This window comes from Nomascus leucogenys, chromosome 8 (assembly GCF_006542625.1).
Source record: "Nomascus leucogenys isolate Asia chromosome 8, Asia_NLE_v1, whole genome shotgun sequence".
Lineage (NCBI taxonomy): Eukaryota > Metazoa > Chordata > Mammalia > Primates > Hylobatidae > Nomascus > Nomascus leucogenys.
The window spans coordinates 17,998,979-18,020,159 of record NC_044388.1 but is presented as its reverse complement, the minus strand read 5'-3'; the positions used below and the strand labels follow the sequence as shown (position 1 = coordinate 18,020,159).

Genomic DNA, 21,181 nt, shown 5'->3' with positions numbered 1-21,181 from the left:
GAGAGAGAAAAAAAAAACAACTCTTAAAATGAGAATATAACCTCTTACCAATTCAAAATGACCTTATGGGATACAGAAAAAGAAGTTGTAAATATTTGCCCATTTCCCCCCTTTTTCCAGTGTATTCACTCAAGCAGACCAGTAAAACAACACCCAAACTCTTCTCCTTTCTACCAGTATCAGTATTTTTGTGTCTCATATGGATATCATTAAAACCATGTTGTAATAGAGGCAGTGAAATTGCTGAGGAAAGTTAGGTATTCTCTGCATCCTGAGAAAAATACAAATGAGCAAGCAAAAGTCAACATATACTTAATGGCAAATTCACTCTGGGGACAGCAAATTACCCATATTACTCCCAGAGCCAGATGCAGTGTAAACCATCCTTCACTGTTTGCCATGATGCATACATACACTCCTCTGCAAAACAGATCATGCAGCCTTCATTTCATTTCTAGATACTACTTTAGTACTTCTTGAAGTCAATCAGCAAAAAACAACCCCTCCCCACTCTAAGAAAAAACATTCAGTAATACATATTTTGTGCTGTTCTAAGACAAAGCTACTTGAAATAAAAGAGGCTGTATAAGGAAAGTGAAAAAAATTCTTACCTAAGCACAGCTAAATTTTTCAGTGTTTCTCCAACTCGAGGATGCATCCGACCCAGGCTATCTTCATAAATCTTTAATGCTCTTTCATATAATGGCAAAGCTTCAACGTGTTTTTTCTTATTAAAAAAATGATAATGCTCATGCACACTGGGTTTCTGAAATTAATGTATTCTAGACTAAGCTAACCTACTTTGATTAGTACTTTAAAATGTTAATATCTTCCTAAAAGATGGGAATAAACAGATTAATTTATGAATAATCATAGGAGAAGCAGTATAATAGAAAGTCAGATACTTAAGATTTAGACCTGGCTTGGTAACCATTTGACCATAATCCAATACTGTAAGCACAAACCTGTTCCTTTATTGCCCAGTGGGTCCCCCACCTGATTCTCACCCAGCATAATCAAATGCCACAGGCTTAAATACTTAAATATTATATGGAGGGATGTAGGGTATCTCCAGAATTTTAGAAACAGCCTATGCTCTGAACTAACAGTGTTTTACACTAAGAGGAAGGGACCTTCGTACAAGTCTAACTTCAATAGTTTCTCAAATACTAAAGGAAGTATTAGAAATATCCTTAAATTGTCTTTCATTCTATTTACTGTTCCCTAATTCATGTTTACCTATATTTTATACCATAATTAACTGATACAACGTTAAAATATGGGAACTTACCATTTGGCTATAAAGAACAGCTAAGTTCACCAAGGCAGTAGCTACACTAGGGTGCTTTGGGCCAAAAGATTTCTGTCGGATTTCAACAGCCAATTCATACAAAGGTACAGCTTTGTCAAGTTTCCCCTAAAAAACAAGAGTTAAATCTAAAAAAAATATAAGGCAATAAATACTATCTTATCAGAGCCTTTTCCATAAGTAAAATTTCATATTAAAGGGTAATTTTGAGGGAAAAAAAATCTCAGAAGCATTTCCTATCAGCTTAATGATTAAGTTTATAGATAACTGAAAATTTAAAGCTACACTGTATACAAAAGCATTTTTGATAATTCAGAAAACCCTTTAGGATCATCCACTATTCCTGTTTCTAGTGTAGTAAAAACATATCAGCTAAAGCAGATTTACTATTGCACATAATTTGGAGACTGCATCAAAGTAAAAAGCTCATTTCTTGCCAAATCCCTTCCAGATTCTTCTAACCACTTCACCTGAAAGTTGGGCAGAAATAGCAGCAATGTACCCTTCTTACTAAAACAACTTTGGTGTCAGGATGACCAGTAATGGACCCACAAAGTCTAAAGACAGTCTACAAAGCTCTGTAACTATGCTAAATGAAAGCAGGCTTCCCTGGAATTTTTTCTTTTTTGAGAGCAGCTATAAAAATTCCAAATATCACTCAGTATAGAACCCTGAGTGATACTGCAAAATGTAACCATGTAAACAATGGTTACATTTAATTACAGGCAAAGCCAAGAAAGAATGAAATAAAAATGTTCATTTAATCAACTACAAAGATGTCTCCTGATTTCTTATGTTTATGTTGCTTTACACAGCAAACTCAATATTGGTGGAATTTTAGAACTTCTGAAATGTAAAATGAGTTTGAATTAGAATGCTAATAAATGCATTTGTACTTGGAATGTATTTAACAAAACAAAACCAGCATATTAATTTACTAGTATATTATTTCAGAATCAAGAATCAATGTAACCAGTTCAGCATGAAATAATTATTTTAAATGTTCTGCTCAGTTACTTGTTAAAAGTTAAATCATGATTTTTAAAGCTCATATAAACTAACCTATCCATCATAAATTATTTTGCTGATAGTAGTTATGGCTTCACTGATGTGTTATAAAACATGTAAGAATGTCAAGGATTACTTACCATTTTCTTATACAAGATGGCAAGATGCTTCACCGTATATGCCAAAGAAGGGTGATCAGGAGCTAATGCACGTCTCCGAATATCTAAAGCTCTTTCATAAAGTTCTTCTGCTTTATCATACTGTTTCTTTTCATTGCATAGAGCTGCCAGATTATTCAAAGACTGAGCACAGTCAGGGTGATCTGGTCCTAGAACTCGCTCCCTCATTTCTAAGGAACGCTTCAGAAACTGGTCAGCTGTTCTGTGAACACAATCCCAAAATGGCTTAAACTATCTATTCTCTAGAGTTTGGAATCCTGACCCCTAAATTAAGTGGAGAACTGAATCATCTTTATTCTTAGATTCTAGTTAAAATAAGAGATTCAGCTCAAAATCTTACTTTACCCCTCTTCCCCACCCCTGTCTCTTCCTGCCCTTTTCCTGATAGTTTGAGGACCTAAAATGTGTGGATGATTGCCTCAATTCTCCACTTCTGAAAGAAAAACTGATAGATATTTTCCAAAACAAATTTTTATACTTTAAAAATTATTAGACCTAGGTCAAATAAAAGATTTTTGTATTCACTCTTCCTCCCTTTGGAGTTAGTACTAATAATTTTTATTTCCTTATTTTTTTGTATGTGTGCGTGTGTGTAACCTTAACTCCTAGGCTCAAGTGATCCTCCCACCTTAGCCTCTCACGTAGCTGCGTCTACAGGTGTGTACCACCATGTCTGGCTAATTTATTAATTTTTTTTGTAGAGACAGGGTCTCACTATGTTGCCCAGGCTGGTCTTGAATTCCTGGCCTCAAGTGATCCTAATACCTCAGCCTCCTAAAGCTCTGGGAATACTGGCATGAGCTATCCTGCCCAGCCAGTACTAAATAATTTTTAACAAAAGAATAAATCATTATTTTTTACATAAGTTTCTGTAAGTGGGCTAAAGATTTATGATACTTTTCTGACATCCAAAATTTCAAATTTGTTGTATTTTTCTGATATCTGAAGTCCAAAAATACTTATTTTTTAGAACGTATAAATATAAATGTCATTTTGAATCCTTTTGCCCAAATGAACTGACAAAACTAGAAACCGTCTACATTATTTACCATTAGTCCCAAGCTGCTGCTTCTGTGAGGTCTCATGCACAATATCTACACAAACTCACTTTTCATAAATATATAAAATACACCAGGGAAGCTACAGAATAACTTTTCAGTTAAGAAACAATGTGGGCCAGGCGTGGTGGCTCACGCCTGTAATCCTAGCACTTTGGGAGGCCAAGGCGGGCAGATCATGAGGTCAGGAGATTGAGACCATCCTGGCTAATACAGTGAAACCCTGTCTCTACTAAAAATGCAAAAAACTAGCCGGGCGTGCCTGTAAAAATTAGCAGGCTCCTGTAATCCCAGCTACTTGGGAGGCTGAGGCAGGAGAATAGCTTGAATGGGAGGTGGAGGTTGCAGTGAGCCGAGATCACGCCACTGCACTCCAGCTTGGGCAACAGAGCGAGACTGTCTCAAAAAAAAAAAAAAAGAACAATGTGAAAAGAAACACAGTAGAGAAAATGCCATGGTCTTTAGGTATGTGTATGCTCATTATATAACATACGTGAAATTTGGCATGGTTTTTATCATTTTTTTTCTAACTTTAGACTTGATAAAAATGTAAAACAGCATTGCATCAAAGAGAAAATGGTTAATTATTTTCATTATTAACCCCATGGTACTCACTCCAGGTTATTTTGAAGATAGTAGAGAACACCCAGTTCATTGAGGGTCCGAGCATTATCAGGTGTGTCCTTACCTAATGTAAGCTCTTCTAACTGTAGAGCCCGTCTACGTAAAAGGGCAAATCCATACTGCAGCAAACATGAAAAATGAAAAGCAATCACTAAGTAGGTGCAATCCTTGATTCTGAAACAATATATGAGGGTCCTAAAAAATCTTCCTTTTTTCCCATTTAATCTAGATAACGATTATTTCAAGCATCACACTAAATTAACTTGATGATTACAAATACAAATATTTCCACATGGCAACACATTCTAAAATTCATTAAAAACTATTTCATGAAAATGATTATATTTTAGAAAGTAAACTATATCTCAAAGTGCTTCAAGAAATAATAGAATATAATTAATTTGCAGGTATTTATCAACCCCATAGGTAAACACATAAACATCAGGTCCATAAAAATGCACACAGCATTTTAAATTAAAGAAATATGCTACATGTAGACTTTATCAGCAACTTAAAAAAATAAAAATAACTTTAATTGTGTATTTGAGGGGAAGGCTTTCTTCACATTTGAACATAACACAAAATGTTAACTAAATTTATTTTATTCCTTTTTCCAACCCTTCAAAGAACTGAGGTCGCTTTAAATTCCGTCTTTCAAAGCCTAACCTTCAAATGAATTTAGAGTTCCACTTTTTAAAGTCTAAATTGTACTTCTCAGTAATATGATATTTTAACACATAAATAAGAAAATGTTAAGTAGTTCTTTTCTAAAAAACTAGAAGATTTTAAAATCTAAAGCTCTTAAACATGTGAGGTGTATGCATTTATGATGCTCTTTTCCTCTTACGTTCAAAACACAACACAAAAGAAATCTCTCCTTACCAAGTTGCCTTTTTTCTTTATAGCTTTCTGATGAATTTTAAAGGATTTTTTCCTAAAATGTTCAGCTTGTTCATATCTTAAAAAAAAATTACAGTAAGTCAAACAAAAGAAACATATTCAAAGTATACTTCAGTGAAATGAAAGCACTCTTTTCGTAGTGTAAAGTCTTTTTGGGCTATTAAATACAGCATTTTTTCTAGAAATGATAGTCATGACATTAATCTCTAAAAACCCTTTCATAAAACAAAATATGACAAAACACTAAGATATCTTAGTCTATCATGGATGTTTTTCTAATAAAAAGTTCTGTTCAATTAAAAAAATGTTGGCAAAACAAAGTAAGTCTAGTCCTCTAAGTAGCTGACATCTGATCATCTTTAACTAATTTAACTCATCCTAAGTCTCTGAAGGGCAACCTAACTAAATGAAAATCCAAAATTTCAGTTTTCTATAGCACACTAATAATTTTTAATTAACAACTTTTTCTGCATAGGCTAATTTCTGGTCAAGTTTAAATGTGAAATTCACACAAAATTTGTACGAAACAATACTTCTATAAGTTAAAAAATTCCATTATGTATCACTTATGATAGAGCAAAAGAAATAATTTTTAATAAAGGAAGAGATGCCATTCACTGGGTGCCTGATAGATAAGAAAGACTTTTTATTATACCAGAGATTGGCTTTTTCTATAAAGGGCAAGAGAGTTAATATTTTAGGCTTTGTGGGCCATATGCTTTCTGTTCCAAGTAAGGAACTCCGCCATTGAAGCACAGAAGCAACCATGGATAATATATACATGAAAAAAATTTGGCTGTGTTCCCTTTAAACCTTATTTACACAACTGGACTTGGCCTATGGGCAATGGTTTGCTGGTCCCATAAAGGTTGAACATCCCTAATCTGAAAACCCAAATTCTGAAATGCTCCAAAATCAGAAGCTTTTTGAGTGCTGTCATGATGCCACAAGTGGAAAATTCTACACCTGACTTCAAGTGATGGGTCAACTCAAGCCACAGTCAAAACTGTGTTTTATGCACAAATTAAAACTAGTACATAAAATTACTTTCAGGCTATGTGTATATGGCGTATATGAAACATAAATACATTTCATATTTAGACTTGGGTCCCATCCCCAAGATATCTCATTATATATATGCAAATATTCTGAAATCTGAACAAATCCAAAATCCTGAACACTTCTGGTTCCACATTTGGATAAAGGATACTAAACCTATATTAGTAAAGCACTCAAAGTTAGTCAGTGAATGAGCCAGGATTCAAACCCAAGACTATATGACTCGAAAGTCCATGTTCTATCCTTCATGCATCTTCAAACAGAGATGAATCTTATTGTTCTAATTTTCTGTTTACCACATGAAGACTAGGCACAGGGTAAGGAAAAGTACACAGTGATAAAACAAAGCCTACCCTATAAGTACATTAAAACTGTAATTCCCCTTCATAAAATCAGGTATTACTGATCTAAAAAATCTTACTTATTTTGTTTCTGGTACAAAGTTGCAAGTGCCTCAAGTTCACGAGCAGTATATGGATGGTCCGCACCATAAGCGTTTTCTGAGATTTCCAACGCCTGTTTATACAGTTGTTCTGCATTGCCAAACTTCTTCCACTGCACGTATACACTTGCTAGTTGGTGGAGGGACTGGGCTACTCTTGGGTGATCGGGATCTAAAGCTGTTTCTCGAATCTCTAAAGACCTCTGCAAAGGCACTACAGCCTGGGGGGAAAAGGGGTGAAAGGCCAGTTAAAGTGAGTGAAATGCTGCAAGATCTGTCATCTGATTAAATATTAAAGATTATAGCACAACAAATGAAAACCACATTAACATCTTGGAAAAAGAGGAGTGAACACAAAAATCTCACCTGTCTCTGGCTTGCCATTGATGTGCTGAGCTTACCTGACTGAGAAGGCCCAGATCCTTGAGAAATCGCCCCAAGGTTTCATAAAGATCAGCTAGGCAACTCATGTTGTCCTCGCCTTCGCAGTTTTTCTCATACTGTTTCAATGAATCAAAGTATTCTGTTGCCATTGCACTTTTGTCTTTGCCAACAAACTGCCAATAACTCAGCAACTCAGCAAAGTGTCCCCTGTTTCAACAAATAACAGTACTTTAATGAAAAACACACTTTAAAATCCATTACAGAATCAAAATTCCAGAATTGATATCAAGTTATTGACAATTTATTAGTAGGCGAGTACTGTGTAGTGAGGTAAGACTCAGACCACTCACTATCTGAATTCCACCACTATCCTAGCTATGTAATCTTGAGCAGGTTGTCTGACCTCTTAGACCTTGTCACCTTCATCTGCAGAAATGGAGACACAGGGGGATTATGGCACACAGTAAGTACTCCACAGTGTTGGCTGTTATCCTTAACATGGCTACTTAGCAATGGGAATCTATCTGAATCCTTTTTACACATTTCACAATATGGAGCCAACTGCTGAGTTCACTCCCAAAATTATTTTAAGTATGGAAATTCAAAGAGAAGAAACTAATAAAAAATAAACTGTCACAGAGTATCTACTTTGCATTTTCATCAAGAAATTGAATGACAAAGTAAGCTTATTCATCTGCTGGTGATCTTAAGTAGTATGGGGCTGGTAAACTAAAAAATATCTGATTTCAAAGGAATCATGAAAAACTGGAATGGAGATCAGAAATAATTTAAGAGATGCAACAAATTTTAGAGAGTTTATGTAGGAGCAAAATAAATTATGATACTTATTGTATAAGAAATGTCTAAATTTCTAAGTAAGGCAGAAAAAAACCCTCATGGAGCTTAGTAGGTTAGACAGTTGGCTCATAAAAAGATAGTTCTGCCACTGACAAACTAGAACATATCAAAAGAGACAAACAATACATTTTTGAATTAGTGTAATTCTTTCTTTAAATTCAACACCAGACATAGAAAGTAAACAAATAAAAACAAATAAATTCAACACCAGACAGATTCTACTTGGACCTCAGAGGCTGGTTTGAAGGCTACGCTTTCAGATATCTGAAGGCCCAAAGAAGCAGACATCATGAACCACCTCTCTGGGTGGTTTAAATTTAGACCTGCTTAAATGTAAGCATAAGATAAAAAGTTGAACCGAAATCATTCCAGCTCTGATTTCATAAAGCAGCAGTACTCTGTTTTCCTCTTGGGAAAAGTAGATCTAATAGAGATTTGTAAATTGTCTCAAGAGTTCTCCTACACTATTTGTATTTCAGATACTTAGACTAATTTTTAAATTAAAAATACCATTTTTTCTTTGTTAAACTGAACATCTTTAAATCTCTCTTTCTGGGGAAGGATGTTCTATAATGTTTCTTACCTTTTATAAAGGTTTTGAGACACAAAGAGATTAAGAAGGCAATCATGCAGCTTCTGTTTACTTCCCTGCTGCTGAAAAAGCCATGGGAGTTCATCTGCACTTCTCCAAGTCACTCTGTCCTGACTATCAAAAGAGAGGAGACAATAGTCGATATCTTCCTACAGCGAGACTGCTTCAAAAAGCCTTCAGGCAAATGTTAAAGGAAGATAAATATATTTAACATATATCTCTGATTCTTTAAGTATAATTTAATACTAAAAAAGTTAGGTCAAAATCAGAGACTTTACCAATCTAAGAAAATAAATTCAGTGATATGCAGAACCATCAACCAAACTCTAAAAGTATTTTCCTAAAATTGAACTATTTAAAAAAACACTCAATGGACCCGTATACATACATACAGATACATGGACACAAACTATTGGAATAAAATAAAAATAATACAATGATCCTACATTGATTTTCCTTGTTTAAACTTTTAGCATAATATTAGAAGACAAAATCATCTCGTGCTCTTTTGACATGAACAGAATAGGGAGAGGATTAAGTTTTTGTACTTTAAGTTGTAAGCTAAGAAACAGAAATAAGGACATAAAGGTAGAGTGTGTTGCAGAAGTTACAGAAGAACAACAGAAACATTTACAATACCTTAGCTGCAAGGTGAAATAATTGATTAGCTTTTGCCTGTATGAAGAAGTAACGGTGGGGCCTTCCAGGTACTCCAGTCTCACTGTTTCCCAAGCCTAGGGAGAAAAAGAAGAAATACTGAGTTCTATTTTATGTAAGTCATTGTACATCTAACAAGAGATTTGCAAAAAAGAATTTATAATTATTCCTATTTTATAGCTGTATAATAGAAATGTCACTTAAATGTTTTTAAATTTAGGACATATTTATTTGATAAACTGTTACTAGAATAAAAATTTCTGTACTAATATTTATAAGCTCAAAACACAATTTAATTCAAACTTTAGTTAATACATTAAAAATCTCAGAAGTGTGGAATGAGAAGTTACTAAAAATAAATTATATTCAAACAATACACAATAAAGAAAGGAAAAAGGCTGTGAAATTGCAAACATTTCACATCTACAAATATGATACAGCATACTCAAATGTAAGACTTCATTTGCAATTGTATATATATACACATAAATCAACCATGGCACTGCAGATGATAGGAATTATTTTAGCCAAAATTTCCTAAAGATTTACTTCTATGTGCTAAACATCTTTCTAGTACCTCACATGGACCAAGAACCACCTCAATTAATTCGCTTCACAACCCCTTTCGTAAACTGCCAAAGTCTGCCTGGGGCTTAGATCTTGCCCAAGTTTAGATAGGCATTAATCCATGAAAAGGACGCTGACTGGCTTACAGAGTCCAAACTCTTAATACATATACAGTCACGTGCACATAACAATGTTTTGGTCAACAACAAACTGCATATATGATGATGATCCTATAAAATTATAATGAAGCTGCCCTATACAGGCATACCGTTTTAAAAGTTTCATACCACATTTTTACTGTAACTTTTCTGTATTTAGATACACAAATACTTACAGTTACACACAGTATTCAGTACAGTAATATGCTGTGCAGGTTTGTAGCCTGGGAGCAATAGGCCATACCATATCGCCTCCATGTGTGGTAGGCTGTACCATCTAGATTTGTGTAAGTACACTCTACAATGTTCACACAATGAAAAAATCACCTAATGATGTGTTTCTCAGAACACATCCCCATTGTTAAGCAATGCATGACTGTATAATAACACTGCAATTCAATGAAACATAATTGAAAAAAACTTTTCAAGAAATAAACTACCTTTAAGAAACTTTTTTTGATCTTTTGTATCTGACTTATTTTTTAATTTTAAAAATTGTACTGTGGTAAGACCACTTAACATGAGACCTACCCTCTTAATAAATTTTTTTTTTTTTTTTTTTTTTTTTTTTTAGACAGAGTCTCGCTCTGTCCCCCAGGCTGGAGTGCAGTGGCGCGATCCCAGCTCACTGCAAGCTCCGCCTCCCAGGTTCACGCCATTCTCCTGCCTCAGCCTCTCCGAGTAGCTGGGACTACAGGCGACCGCCACCACGCCCGGCTAATTTTTTGTATTTTTAGTAGAGACGGGGTTTCACCGTGATCTCGATCTCCTGACCTCGTGATCCGCCCGCCTCGGCCTCCCAAAGTGCTGGGATTACAAGCGTGAGCCGCCGCGCCCGGCCAGTAAATTTTTAAGTGTACTACAGTATTGTTAACTATAGGGACAATGTTGTATAGCAGATCTTTAGAATTTATTCCTTTGGCAGAAATAATCTTGCCACTGCACTCCACCCTGTTTCTTAAATAAATAAATAAAAAGATGCCTAAAGTAACATTACCTGCAGATGTTGAAACCTAAGCAAGCCACAACCATAAGTCAACAAACACATTTTGTATAAACTGTGAATGAGGGAGGTCAAGAAAGTCCAGGACATCTCAGGATAGAGTTCCATCAGTTCTGATTCACTCACACCATTGTGACTAACATTGACAAGGCAGAGAATCTAGGTAGCAAAACAAATTAACAGTAATCATAAAGCACCTGTATAAGTAACTAACAGCCATTAAAATTTCCATAATTCTTTTAAGACTATTTCTTTTTACCAAAACTTATAATTCAAATGATTTAATAAATCAAGAGATAGATTAAAACACACTGTCCAAAAGACATTAATCAAGATTAAGATAACGTATATATAAAATCTGGCACACCAAAGACAATACTCTTATAGAAAAAAGTATAGTGAAAATTAAAACCGCAAAAAATGTATTATTATAATTAATGGCAGAATTCCAATTCCAGGAAGACAGTGGAAGAAAATAGCCCTCCCATTATAAACACGTATGAATACCAGATACATTTCTAAAAGCACAGTTGATCCTGGAAAAAAGAAAGAGAAATCCTTCAACTGCCAAAAATGAATAGGAAATTGAAATCAGAGTGTTGAGGGCTGGAACTGCTGGCTATGGGGGCAGTGGAGCTAGAGGACAGGCAGCATCCCCTAGGAACTTAAGGGCTTAGGTTTTCACAGCCACAGTGGGATGGAAGGTGAGCCCTTAAGCTGTGTGAGGCAAGGAGGTAGAACTAGATTTCTTGTCAACACCAGGATCTTTGAAGGGCTTTGAAGGACCTTCACCCTCAGTGAAGGGGTGCATGAGAAAAACATTAGCCCACAGATGTGGAGAGAATACAAGGAAGCTTGTGGGCTTGGAGTGGGCTGAGAAGTCCAATGCCCGGGAACCACCAAGCTGAAAAGTTAACATAAAAATAGATCCAGGTTTGGCAGGGCGCAGTGGCTCACGCCTGTAATCCCAGCACTTTGGGAGGCCAAGGCAGGCAGATCACGAGGCCAGGAGATCGAGACCATCCTGGCTATCGCGGTGAAACCCCATCTCTACTAAAAATACAAAAAATTAGCTGGGCATGGTGGCGGGCACCTGTAGCCCCAGCTACTCGGGAGGCTGAGGCAGGAGAATTGCTTGAACCCGGGAGGCCGAGCTTGCAGTGAGCCGAGATCACGCCACTGCACTCCAGCCTGGGTGACAAGGTGAGACTCTGTCTCGGGGGCGGGGGAAAAATCCAGGTTCAAACTATGAGGTTGCTAGATATACATATATTTTCAAAAACCAAAATTGAATACATCAACAAAAAACTACAATGTTATTTTAATTACATAGCACTTAATTCTAAAAATACATATATGGAAAATTAGACAAGGCAATTGTGAAGGATAATAATAAAAGAAGGTTTACCCAAGTAACTACCAAAGCTTACTTTAAAGTTCTAACAACTAAGCAGTATGGTACTGGCAAAGAATAGGCAAAATCAGAACAGAAGAGCCTAGAAACAGACCCACATTTATTTGTGAGCTTGATATTTGTCAGTTGGCATTGCAAATGAGAAGAGATGTATTATTTAGTAAAAAGAACAATTAATTATCCATATGACAGAGGATTAAAAAGTAGATTCCTTCCTCACACAATAAACAAAAAGATACCAACAAGCGTTAAGGACTTCACACACAAAGAAAAAACTATAAAACTTTTTGAAGGAAATTATGTGTGTGTGTGTGTGTGTGTGTGTGTGTGTATACATATATATATGAAACAAAGCTTTTATAATGAATGAAACCATAATGAATGATACTATACAGTTAAAAGACAAGAAACAAACAGGAAAAAGACATTTATTTGCAAATTTTCTAATAAAGGATTTGTTTTTAGTATGCAGAACATTTAAGACACCTACAGATCGATAAGGAAAAGACAAACGACCCAATTAAAAAATGGGTAAAGATTTGAACCAGCAATTCAGAAAAAAAGGATAGCCAATAACATGAAAAGATGATAAATCTCAATGATAATCAGGAAAACACAAATTTCCACAAGCACACTATGGCTATCAGCATTCCTGCATATGCCTGAAACATATTTAAGCACAAATTTTAAAAGAATTGTTATTTATTTCCATTCACACACACACAAAGCAAACTAACATTCCTTTTTATAAGTTTATTACATTTTACCTGCTTCATTAGCTCTTTATCCACATCATTTGCCATGGACTCCTGGATGGAGTGCAGAACAAGTCGATATAATGACACAGTATCTTGACACTGGAAACACTGATGAAGGATTTTATCTAAATTGCCTGCTCTCCCAGCACTGCTGGAATTGAGAAGAGATTTAATTTCTTACAGATTGTCAACATCTGTGAAAATTTTGAGATCGATTAAAAACAATGTGAACTCTATTTTTTGTACTGCAACCAATAACAAATTCAATAAAACATGATACAGGAAAGTGGTAGTTTTATGGGGCTGCTAGAGTCATTGGGTTTATTTTACTATATATAATTTAATTCAGTGCAATAAACATGCTGAAATCTATGATTTGTCAAGCAATTACTATGCATTATGGAACACAAAAATGAGTCAGACATGGTTCTTATTATCCAGAAGCATGCCACCTACATACAGGAAGCAGGGAAACGATGATAAGTATTGTTAGTTAGCCATGCAAATTAAGTTTGTGTGGAGCCAGAATTTTGAAAACACAAGGCTAAAGAAAATCATTAAATAGGTGGGTTTGTTTTAAAAGATTACACAATATTTACCAGTTTTTAAAAATAATATAAAGATGTACAAAGAGAAAAAACAAAGGGTCCATAGTCTCTTTAAAATAGGTACTTTCAAAAATAAAAACAGTAAAATAGATACTTTCAATGAACACTATTAAATGTATGAAAAATGACTCACACTCTTGAATCATACTCATCGTATCACTGATGTTCACAGAGGCCAGATGTGTTGCCACAACTAACAGTGGAAAAGGACAGTGGAAATATCACAGGCAGGCTGGGTACAGTGGTTCACATGCTGTAATCCCAGCACTTTGGGAGGCTAAGCAGGTAGATTGCTTGAGCCCAAGAGTTCAAGACCAGCCTGGCAATCATGGCACAACCCTGCTTCTACTAAAAATACAAAAATAAGCCAGGCATGGTGGTGTGCTCCTGTAGTCCCAGCTACTCAAGAGGCTGAGGTGGGAGGATCGCTTGAGTCTGGAAGGCAGAAGTTACAGTGAGCCGAGATCAGGCCTCTGCTCTCCAGCCTGGGCAACGGAGAGTGAGACACTGTCTCAAAAACAAAAACAAAGATGAAATATCGTGGGCAACGTAAAGTTTCAGAAGATTTTTTAATTTCAAATTTGGTGCTCAAGATGAGAACATGGAATAAAGAGACAAGAAGTACTAGATTTGGTGTCTGGAAATACGTGTGCTAGAATTGCCATCTATTGCAATGAATAACAAAATATGTATTAATCTTTTTTTTACCTCAGATTGAGAAAAGACAAAGTAGAGTGATGCTATACTGAAGAAGAAATAAAAGTAGTAAAACATTCTAATGGTTGAGAATAGATACAATAGGGTAAAGCTATACTGAGGAAATAAAAGTAGTGATACTCTAATGCTTATCTAAAGGCAGATTACTAATGGATATCTAAAATAGAACTATTTTATAATAAAAAGTTTATCAGGACTTGAGAACAGAGACAATTAAAAATTCATATCCATATATCTACCTCCTGATATTCAAAGACACCTGAAATAATATCGTAACCCTCAGTTGTTTCCTTCACTTTCCCAAAGCTAGGGGCCACAAATGAGAGTGAGGATGGCTTTCTTTTGCAACCTCCAATAGGGAACAGATTAGTGTGAAGAAAATTAGACAAATCTATCAAGTTCTGACAATCATGGGCAGTAGGTACCTGTAAGCCATGTTCTCACAAATGTTAGTATCACTATTCAAATAAAATCTGAGTGGCTCAACAGACTGGTGTAGTGATCAGTTCTCAGTTTTGCAGGGTGAGAAAGGGTCTGCAGCAAACACAAAACATGCAGAAGATCATGTAAAATAACCACCACTTACCGCGCGATCATTTTGCCGAAAAGGGTGACATAAAGGGCATTGCAAGTTGTAGCAGAACGACAGTGTCGTTCTAGCTTCTTCTCCTGCACCAGTTTACCAAGAAAAACAAAACAGAAATACAAAAACCACCCTGGAATTAAGCGGTCTCTACTACCCAGCCATCAACAAGTACCCCGACAGAAGTAACACTATTGCTGCCATCCGTGACATCACACCATGCAGTGGTGGCTCCTCAGCTGTGGGCAGCCTTCCAACTGCAGACCACAGATGTGGCCAGTATGAAAATGCTCTTTTGCTTTTAAAATACCTGCTTAATATTATATACTAAAGTCAACCTTAAGACCAAAATCTTTTTATTGCTTCTTTTCTACCTGTCATTAGTTTAAGAGGCAATACATTTACAAGAGTAATTACTAAACTCCAATTTTCCTTATAACAGATCCCCTATATTGAATTTTAAGTCTCACATAAGATGTTTCATAGGAAAGATAAGAGAGAGTAGAAGATTGCATCAAAATGAAAAATACACACCTGCTCTTTACTCAATTTAATGTCTACAGAGTGGCATTCTGCAATTATAACAGATTTTGCATCTTTTGGACTTAAGGGATCAAGATGAAGTGTAGGCCACAACCTTTTATTTAAAGAAAAGAAAAATGAAATTTTAATAATACAACAAGAACTGTAATTACCCACAACACAATTTAAAATCCACCACAGGAATTAACTTTTTATGCTGTTTTTGTAAAATAAGCAAAACTAATGTCTATTAATCATATTAAGTAATTAATATATCTCACTCATTCTAATATGTGTATCATTACTTTCAGCAATGAATCACAACAAACAGTGTGATAAAATAAACAGTATATACATTAGATAGTTACATGGTAAAACATTTCTAGTTCTATGTTCCATACTATCAGTAAAACTAAGCATAGGTATGAGTATCTATGAGGAGTGGCACCAGACACAATTATTGCCCACAAGCACTTGTAATGCAACTGAAATTTAACTATTACAATATACATTCTCGATATGGTAGTGAAAATTGCATTTGTGGGGGAGTGAAAAAACTTACTCTTTTTATGTATAAAGTACACACAGACACACATATCTATATACACAAGCTGATATACAGTATGTGTGTGGTATTAAAATTTCTTGGGGGAGGCAATTACAAATAAAATGTCGAAAATGGCTCCTTATAGGAGCAAAAACAGGTTGAGAAACACTGCTCCATGGGATCCAATTGCTCTACTACTTTTTTTTTTTTTGAGGCAGAGTCTCGTACTGTTGCCCAGGCTGGTGTGCAGTAGTGCCATCTCGGCTCACTGCAACCTCTGCCTCCCAGGTTCAAGTGATTCTCCTGTCTCAGCCTCCCAAGTAGCTAGGATTACAGGCGCCCACCACCACGCCTGGCTAATTTTTTATATTTTTAGTAGAAGCGGGGTTTCACTGTTGGCCAGGCTGGTCTCGAACTCCTGACCTCCTGATCCACCCGCCTTGGCCTCCCAAAGTGTTGGGATTACAGGCATGAGCCACTGCGCCCAACCATTTGTTTGTTTTTTGAGATGGAGTTTCACTCTTGTAGCCCAGGCTGGAGTGCAGTGGTGCGATCTCGGCTCACTACAATCTCCACCTCCTGGGTTCAAGCGATTCTTCTGCCTTAGCCTCCCGAGTAGATGAGATTACAAGCACCCACCACCATGCCTGGCTAATTTTTGTATTTTTAGTAGAGATGGGTTTCACCATGTTGGCCAGGCTGGTTTCAAACTGCTGGCCTCAAGTGATCCACCCACTTTGGCATCCCAAAGTGCTGGGATTACAGGCTCACACCATCTATACAATCCTATAGATTGAATTTTTTTTCATAAATTCACCCACTTCTCCCCATCCTCACTGCAAGTTACATAAAAAACATGAAAACCATAAATGCATATTAAAAACCTTTCCTTGTTTGTACTTAAAACATTTCATGTACTCTGAAAGAACTAAAGTTGGCATCGTACCTCCATGCTGGAGGGCATGTTTCTACATTCACAGAAACAATTACTCTTACATTCACTGGCAGTGGATCTATCAGCCATTTCATGTGTTTTTCAACTTGCTTAAAAATATAAAAACAAAATTCAATCTATTAATCAAAATATTTCAAAACAATCCAATAATAGCTCCCCATATAAAATGAAATTCTCATTAAGTTTATCTTATTAAGGACAAAAATCTTATTTTGGGGTGATTTATTTTAGAATTTTAAAAGAACAAGTAGCAAAACATTATTATCACCAATTTGAACTCTGGACACGTCAGGATATGTCAAGGCCCTAAAAATATGTCAAAATGAATAGTCTTTGTTAATTGTGTAAATTCAGTTGGTCTTTCTCAATAAGATATTAGTGTCTGTGGGCATACGATATATTTTTTTAATCCATGTTTCCTCCCTAGAAATAAAGCAGAAATAGAAAAAATAACATCATATTTTCTTCTCACAAACATGTAATTTAAATGCCTGCTCTAGCTATTACTGAATTTGCATCTCTGAGTGTATCAACAGGTAACAAATGGAAAACGGTACCTGAACTTGATCTATAGAATCAATAACGATGATGATGCTGCCTTGATGACGAGCAGAGAGTTTTTCCAGCCAACGTGGAAATTCTTCCAGAAGCTTAGCAGGATCCAGTGTCAGAGCAGAGACTGACCAAGAGTGCTGCATCAACTACAAGATAGGAACATACCCAAACTGAAGTAGTTACACATAGTTACTGAAGTAGTTACGGAGCTGGGGGAAATATTTCTATTCTCACTTTTTTATAAACCAAAATCAAGTCACCAAGAGGACCTGATTATATCAAATATTATTTTTAACCTTATACAAACCAAAACAGGTGGATAATACTGAAAACTGATTTACCAGTAGGTACTTATTAGTCCCAACAATTTCTGAATCTAAATAAAATTCTGTAATTACAAAAGATAGGATACTATACCTTTAGAGTTAGTCGTTTAATAATCAAGGAGGACTCTGAGCTGGTTGACATGGGCCTTCCCACAAAATGGGAAAGAATCAGTGTGTTGGGGGAATTCTTCTGTTGTAATTGAATCCTGAAAGAAAAAGACAGAACTTTTATAAAACCGATAAAGTTCCTTGACTGTCAATACAAAAAGAATTTACAATGCAGTAAACATCAAATGTTGCCTAACTGAGCAATCAGATGGTCAGTTACTTTTAAATAAATATGGAGATTTGTTTTTACTCCACTTTTAGATCCTTTTAAATAATCTTTTAAAAAATTGTAGATTCATTTTAATTATAAATAGATGTTAATTAACCAAAACCAAAGTACTTTACATATGAGGGTAAGGTATTAGTAAAATAAGCATTAACTTTTAATTAAAAATTCCTACTAGAGGAAAATTTGTTAGGTACAAAAATATTATTTTCCAAACATAACTTTAAATAAAAGGGTAATAAAAAGGAAACAACTACATATGCTAACCCTTCAATGTAAATAATTATGAATGAAAGAAAATATTTTTACTGCTTGTTTTTAAATAACATAATGAAATAATAAAGTTTATTAGCTTATATGAAACTTAGTCCATAATTTAAAAAACTAGATTGCACTCATGGTAAAGGTTATCCTTAATTTTGATGTTCTGTAGAATGTATTTCACTCTAACTAGTCTGCGTTTATCTTGTTTCAAGTATTTAAAGTATCAATGAAACTTTTAAATAAAGGCAATAATTAAAAATAAAGGCACATTACTCTATAATCCACTTAATAACATGTCTTATATGACATATCACATATGATCACTTCCTTACATAGCACTCCCATAGCTGTTACTTATGTGATTTATGTACATAATCATAAATGTTCATGCTTCCTATTCCTTTCTCATTCTGTGTCTTCTCTCTAACATCCAAATTCTATGCATTTCAGGGCATGAACCTATTGTTTTATTCCTTTTTACTTTCTTTAGTGTAGGCTGTGCAGGAAGGCAGGCATGCAATACATTTTGTTGAATAGATTCAGTAATTCAAACAATGACAACAATAATTTAATTGCACTGCAGCATACCACTTTGATAAAAGAAGAGACTTCCCAGAACCTGGTCCACCAGACACCAGAAGAGGTGGAATCGGGGCTGGTGCTGCCACTAGATCATTAAGGCGTTGGTAATACTAGAAAAAAAAAATGAATTTACATTGTAAGGAAGCGCATGCCTCTGAGACTACTGAAGAATCAACTTCTGATTATTCTTTGAAAATACTGGAGAAAAGCTGTGTGAGAAAATGAAATCTACTTTTAGTTGACAGCACTCTCATAATTGCCTCTTTTTATGGCTGGCAAAAACATGACTCAACTAGTAAACTAAGAATGGGCCTCAACTGGCTGGGCGTGGTGGCTCACGCCTGTAATCCCAGCACTTTGGGAGGCTGAAGCGGGCGTATCATAAGGTCAGGAGATCCGAAGCGGGCGGATCATAAGATCATTTCACCTGGCTAACACGGTGAAATCCTGTCTCTACTAAATATACAAAAACAAAATTAGCCGAGCGTGGTGGCGGGCGCCTGTAGTCCCAGCTACTCAGGAGGCTAAGGCAAGAGAATGGCGTGAACCCAGGAGGCAGAGCTTGCAGTGAGCCGAGATCGCGCCACCGCACTCCAGCCCCCATGGGTGACAGAGCAAGACTCCGTCTCAATAAAAAAAAAAAAAAAAAAAAAAGAAGGGGCCCCAATTTCTTCTACACATAGTATTGCTGTAAATTAATGTGTAAAGGACAACATTTCAGGTCCCTGTGGGGTTTTGCAACACTCAAATGTTTGCAGAATGTTTCAGGGAGCTCATTGTGGCCCCCAAATCACAGAAAATACTGCAGAAGACCTTGAAGGTACTAGCAGGCCACCTAGATCTCCTGGTCAGAGGAATAAACACCTGTCCTGGGAATCACCTCAGTTTCTGGGGGTTGCTGAGAAAAGGTCCAAATAAGAGCAGGTTTTGTCTGGGGACTTGGAGTATCCCAACCTGCCAGGACAATCAGGTTAGCCTAGGCTGCCTGAGATCTTTTTGAAACTAAGTGAGTTCAGCGTAAAGTCCAAGAATTCCTATTTCCCAAGCTTTCCCCAGAAACTCAAAACTGGTTCAAAGCTAAAAAGGACACACTCAAAAACCAAAATATCTTAGAACTTATTAAGGAGTTTCAAAAATTATCTTGAGACTTGAGTTTTTCTTCAGTGTACCAGTGGTCTAAATGATAGCTGATGAGGAATTTTAAAAAGTGTAGAGTAAGTAGTTTGCTGCCAGCTTTAGGCTTGCTTTAGAATAACACAATTCTCCAGCAACTATAATGAATTACTTGGTATAGTTTTTCAATCAATTTTTCTACTTGTTATATTTAATTAACAAGCACAAAAATTATATCTCTAAAGAATATATTCCCCAGGAACTCAAATAATTCGAATAGAAATGACACTTCTGAAGGAGAAAAGAAAGTCTTGATTTACTACCTCATAAGTCCTAAGAACTTAGTTCATGGTCCCACAGAAAGCCCATTTATAGGATCCATGCTTCCCAAGTTAAGACCCCTGGCTATAAAAGAAAAACCATAGGATCTGGAGCCAGAAAAGAACTAGGTTCAACTCCCACATCTGCAATCTACTCATTGTGTACTCTTAGGCAAACCCTAATCTGAACCTCAGTTTATTTATTTATAAAATAACAATAGCAATACTTCTCATTAAATAACGACTAACATTTATCATGTGACAGGTATTGTGCTAAGCACTTTATGTGCATTATCTGATTTAATCCTTGCAACAAGTACCTATGAGGTAGGTACTATTAGTTATCCTCATTTTACAGCCAAGAAAGTCAAAGTTTAGAGTGGCCAAGTAACTTGAAGAAATCTAGTTAGTAAATGATGGAACCAGGACGTTAACGGGCAGTCTAAATTCAAAAAGTTCTGTAAAAATACAACTGTTAATATTAGCTACTATAATATTCTTTAAAATATTAGTTCTTACATTAATTTTTAACTAAGTATTACATTTTTTTTAACTTGCACAGGGATTTCATTGTATATTTCAAGTTCTGATAATTTGTTTAGATATTTAAGGATGTTGATAAGACTGATAAAGAAGGACTTATTTGCCTAATTTCATGAACTACTATGCTTTGTTTTCTGAATGTAATATTTTGATTCAAGAATTGGAAGAACAGAGAGACTTACTATTGTTTCTTCTCTTTCCTTTCTTTCTTTTTTTTTTTTTTAAAGACAGGGTCTTGCTCT

At 35.6% G+C, this 21,181-nt stretch overlaps 1 protein-coding gene across 1 annotated transcript in view; it reads right to left on the bottom strand.

The window, feature by feature from the left end:
• The window catches only part of NPHP3 (nephrocystin 3), a 45,371-nt gene that overhangs the window by 1,489 nt on the left and 22,701 nt on the right, over nucleotides 1-21,181 (bottom strand). Inside the window, exons 10-26 of the mRNA XM_030816819.1 lie at nucleotides 18,970-19,073; nucleotides 17,875-17,989; nucleotides 17,460-17,603; nucleotides 16,894-16,991; nucleotides 15,413-15,515; nucleotides 14,882-14,964; nucleotides 12,980-13,121; nucleotides 10,793-10,957; nucleotides 9,053-9,147; nucleotides 8,405-8,527; nucleotides 6,981-7,170; nucleotides 6,559-6,800; nucleotides 5,061-5,136; nucleotides 4,170-4,297; nucleotides 2,458-2,698; nucleotides 1,292-1,417; nucleotides 612-727 (exon numbers count right to left, since the gene is read on the bottom strand). Of these exons, the coding sequence (XP_030672679.1) occupies nucleotides 612-727; nucleotides 1,292-1,417; nucleotides 2,458-2,698; nucleotides 4,170-4,297; nucleotides 5,061-5,136; nucleotides 6,559-6,800; nucleotides 6,981-7,170; nucleotides 8,405-8,527; nucleotides 9,053-9,147; nucleotides 10,793-10,957; nucleotides 12,980-13,121; nucleotides 14,882-14,964; nucleotides 15,413-15,515; nucleotides 16,894-16,991; nucleotides 17,460-17,603; nucleotides 17,875-17,989; nucleotides 18,970-19,073 (2,291 nt within the window). The remainder of the gene's footprint in view (nucleotides 1-611; nucleotides 728-1,291; nucleotides 1,418-2,457; nucleotides 2,699-4,169; nucleotides 4,298-5,060; nucleotides 5,137-6,558; nucleotides 6,801-6,980; nucleotides 7,171-8,404; nucleotides 8,528-9,052; nucleotides 9,148-10,792; nucleotides 10,958-12,979; nucleotides 13,122-14,881; nucleotides 14,965-15,412; nucleotides 15,516-16,893; nucleotides 16,992-17,459; nucleotides 17,604-17,874; nucleotides 17,990-18,969; nucleotides 19,074-21,181) is intronic.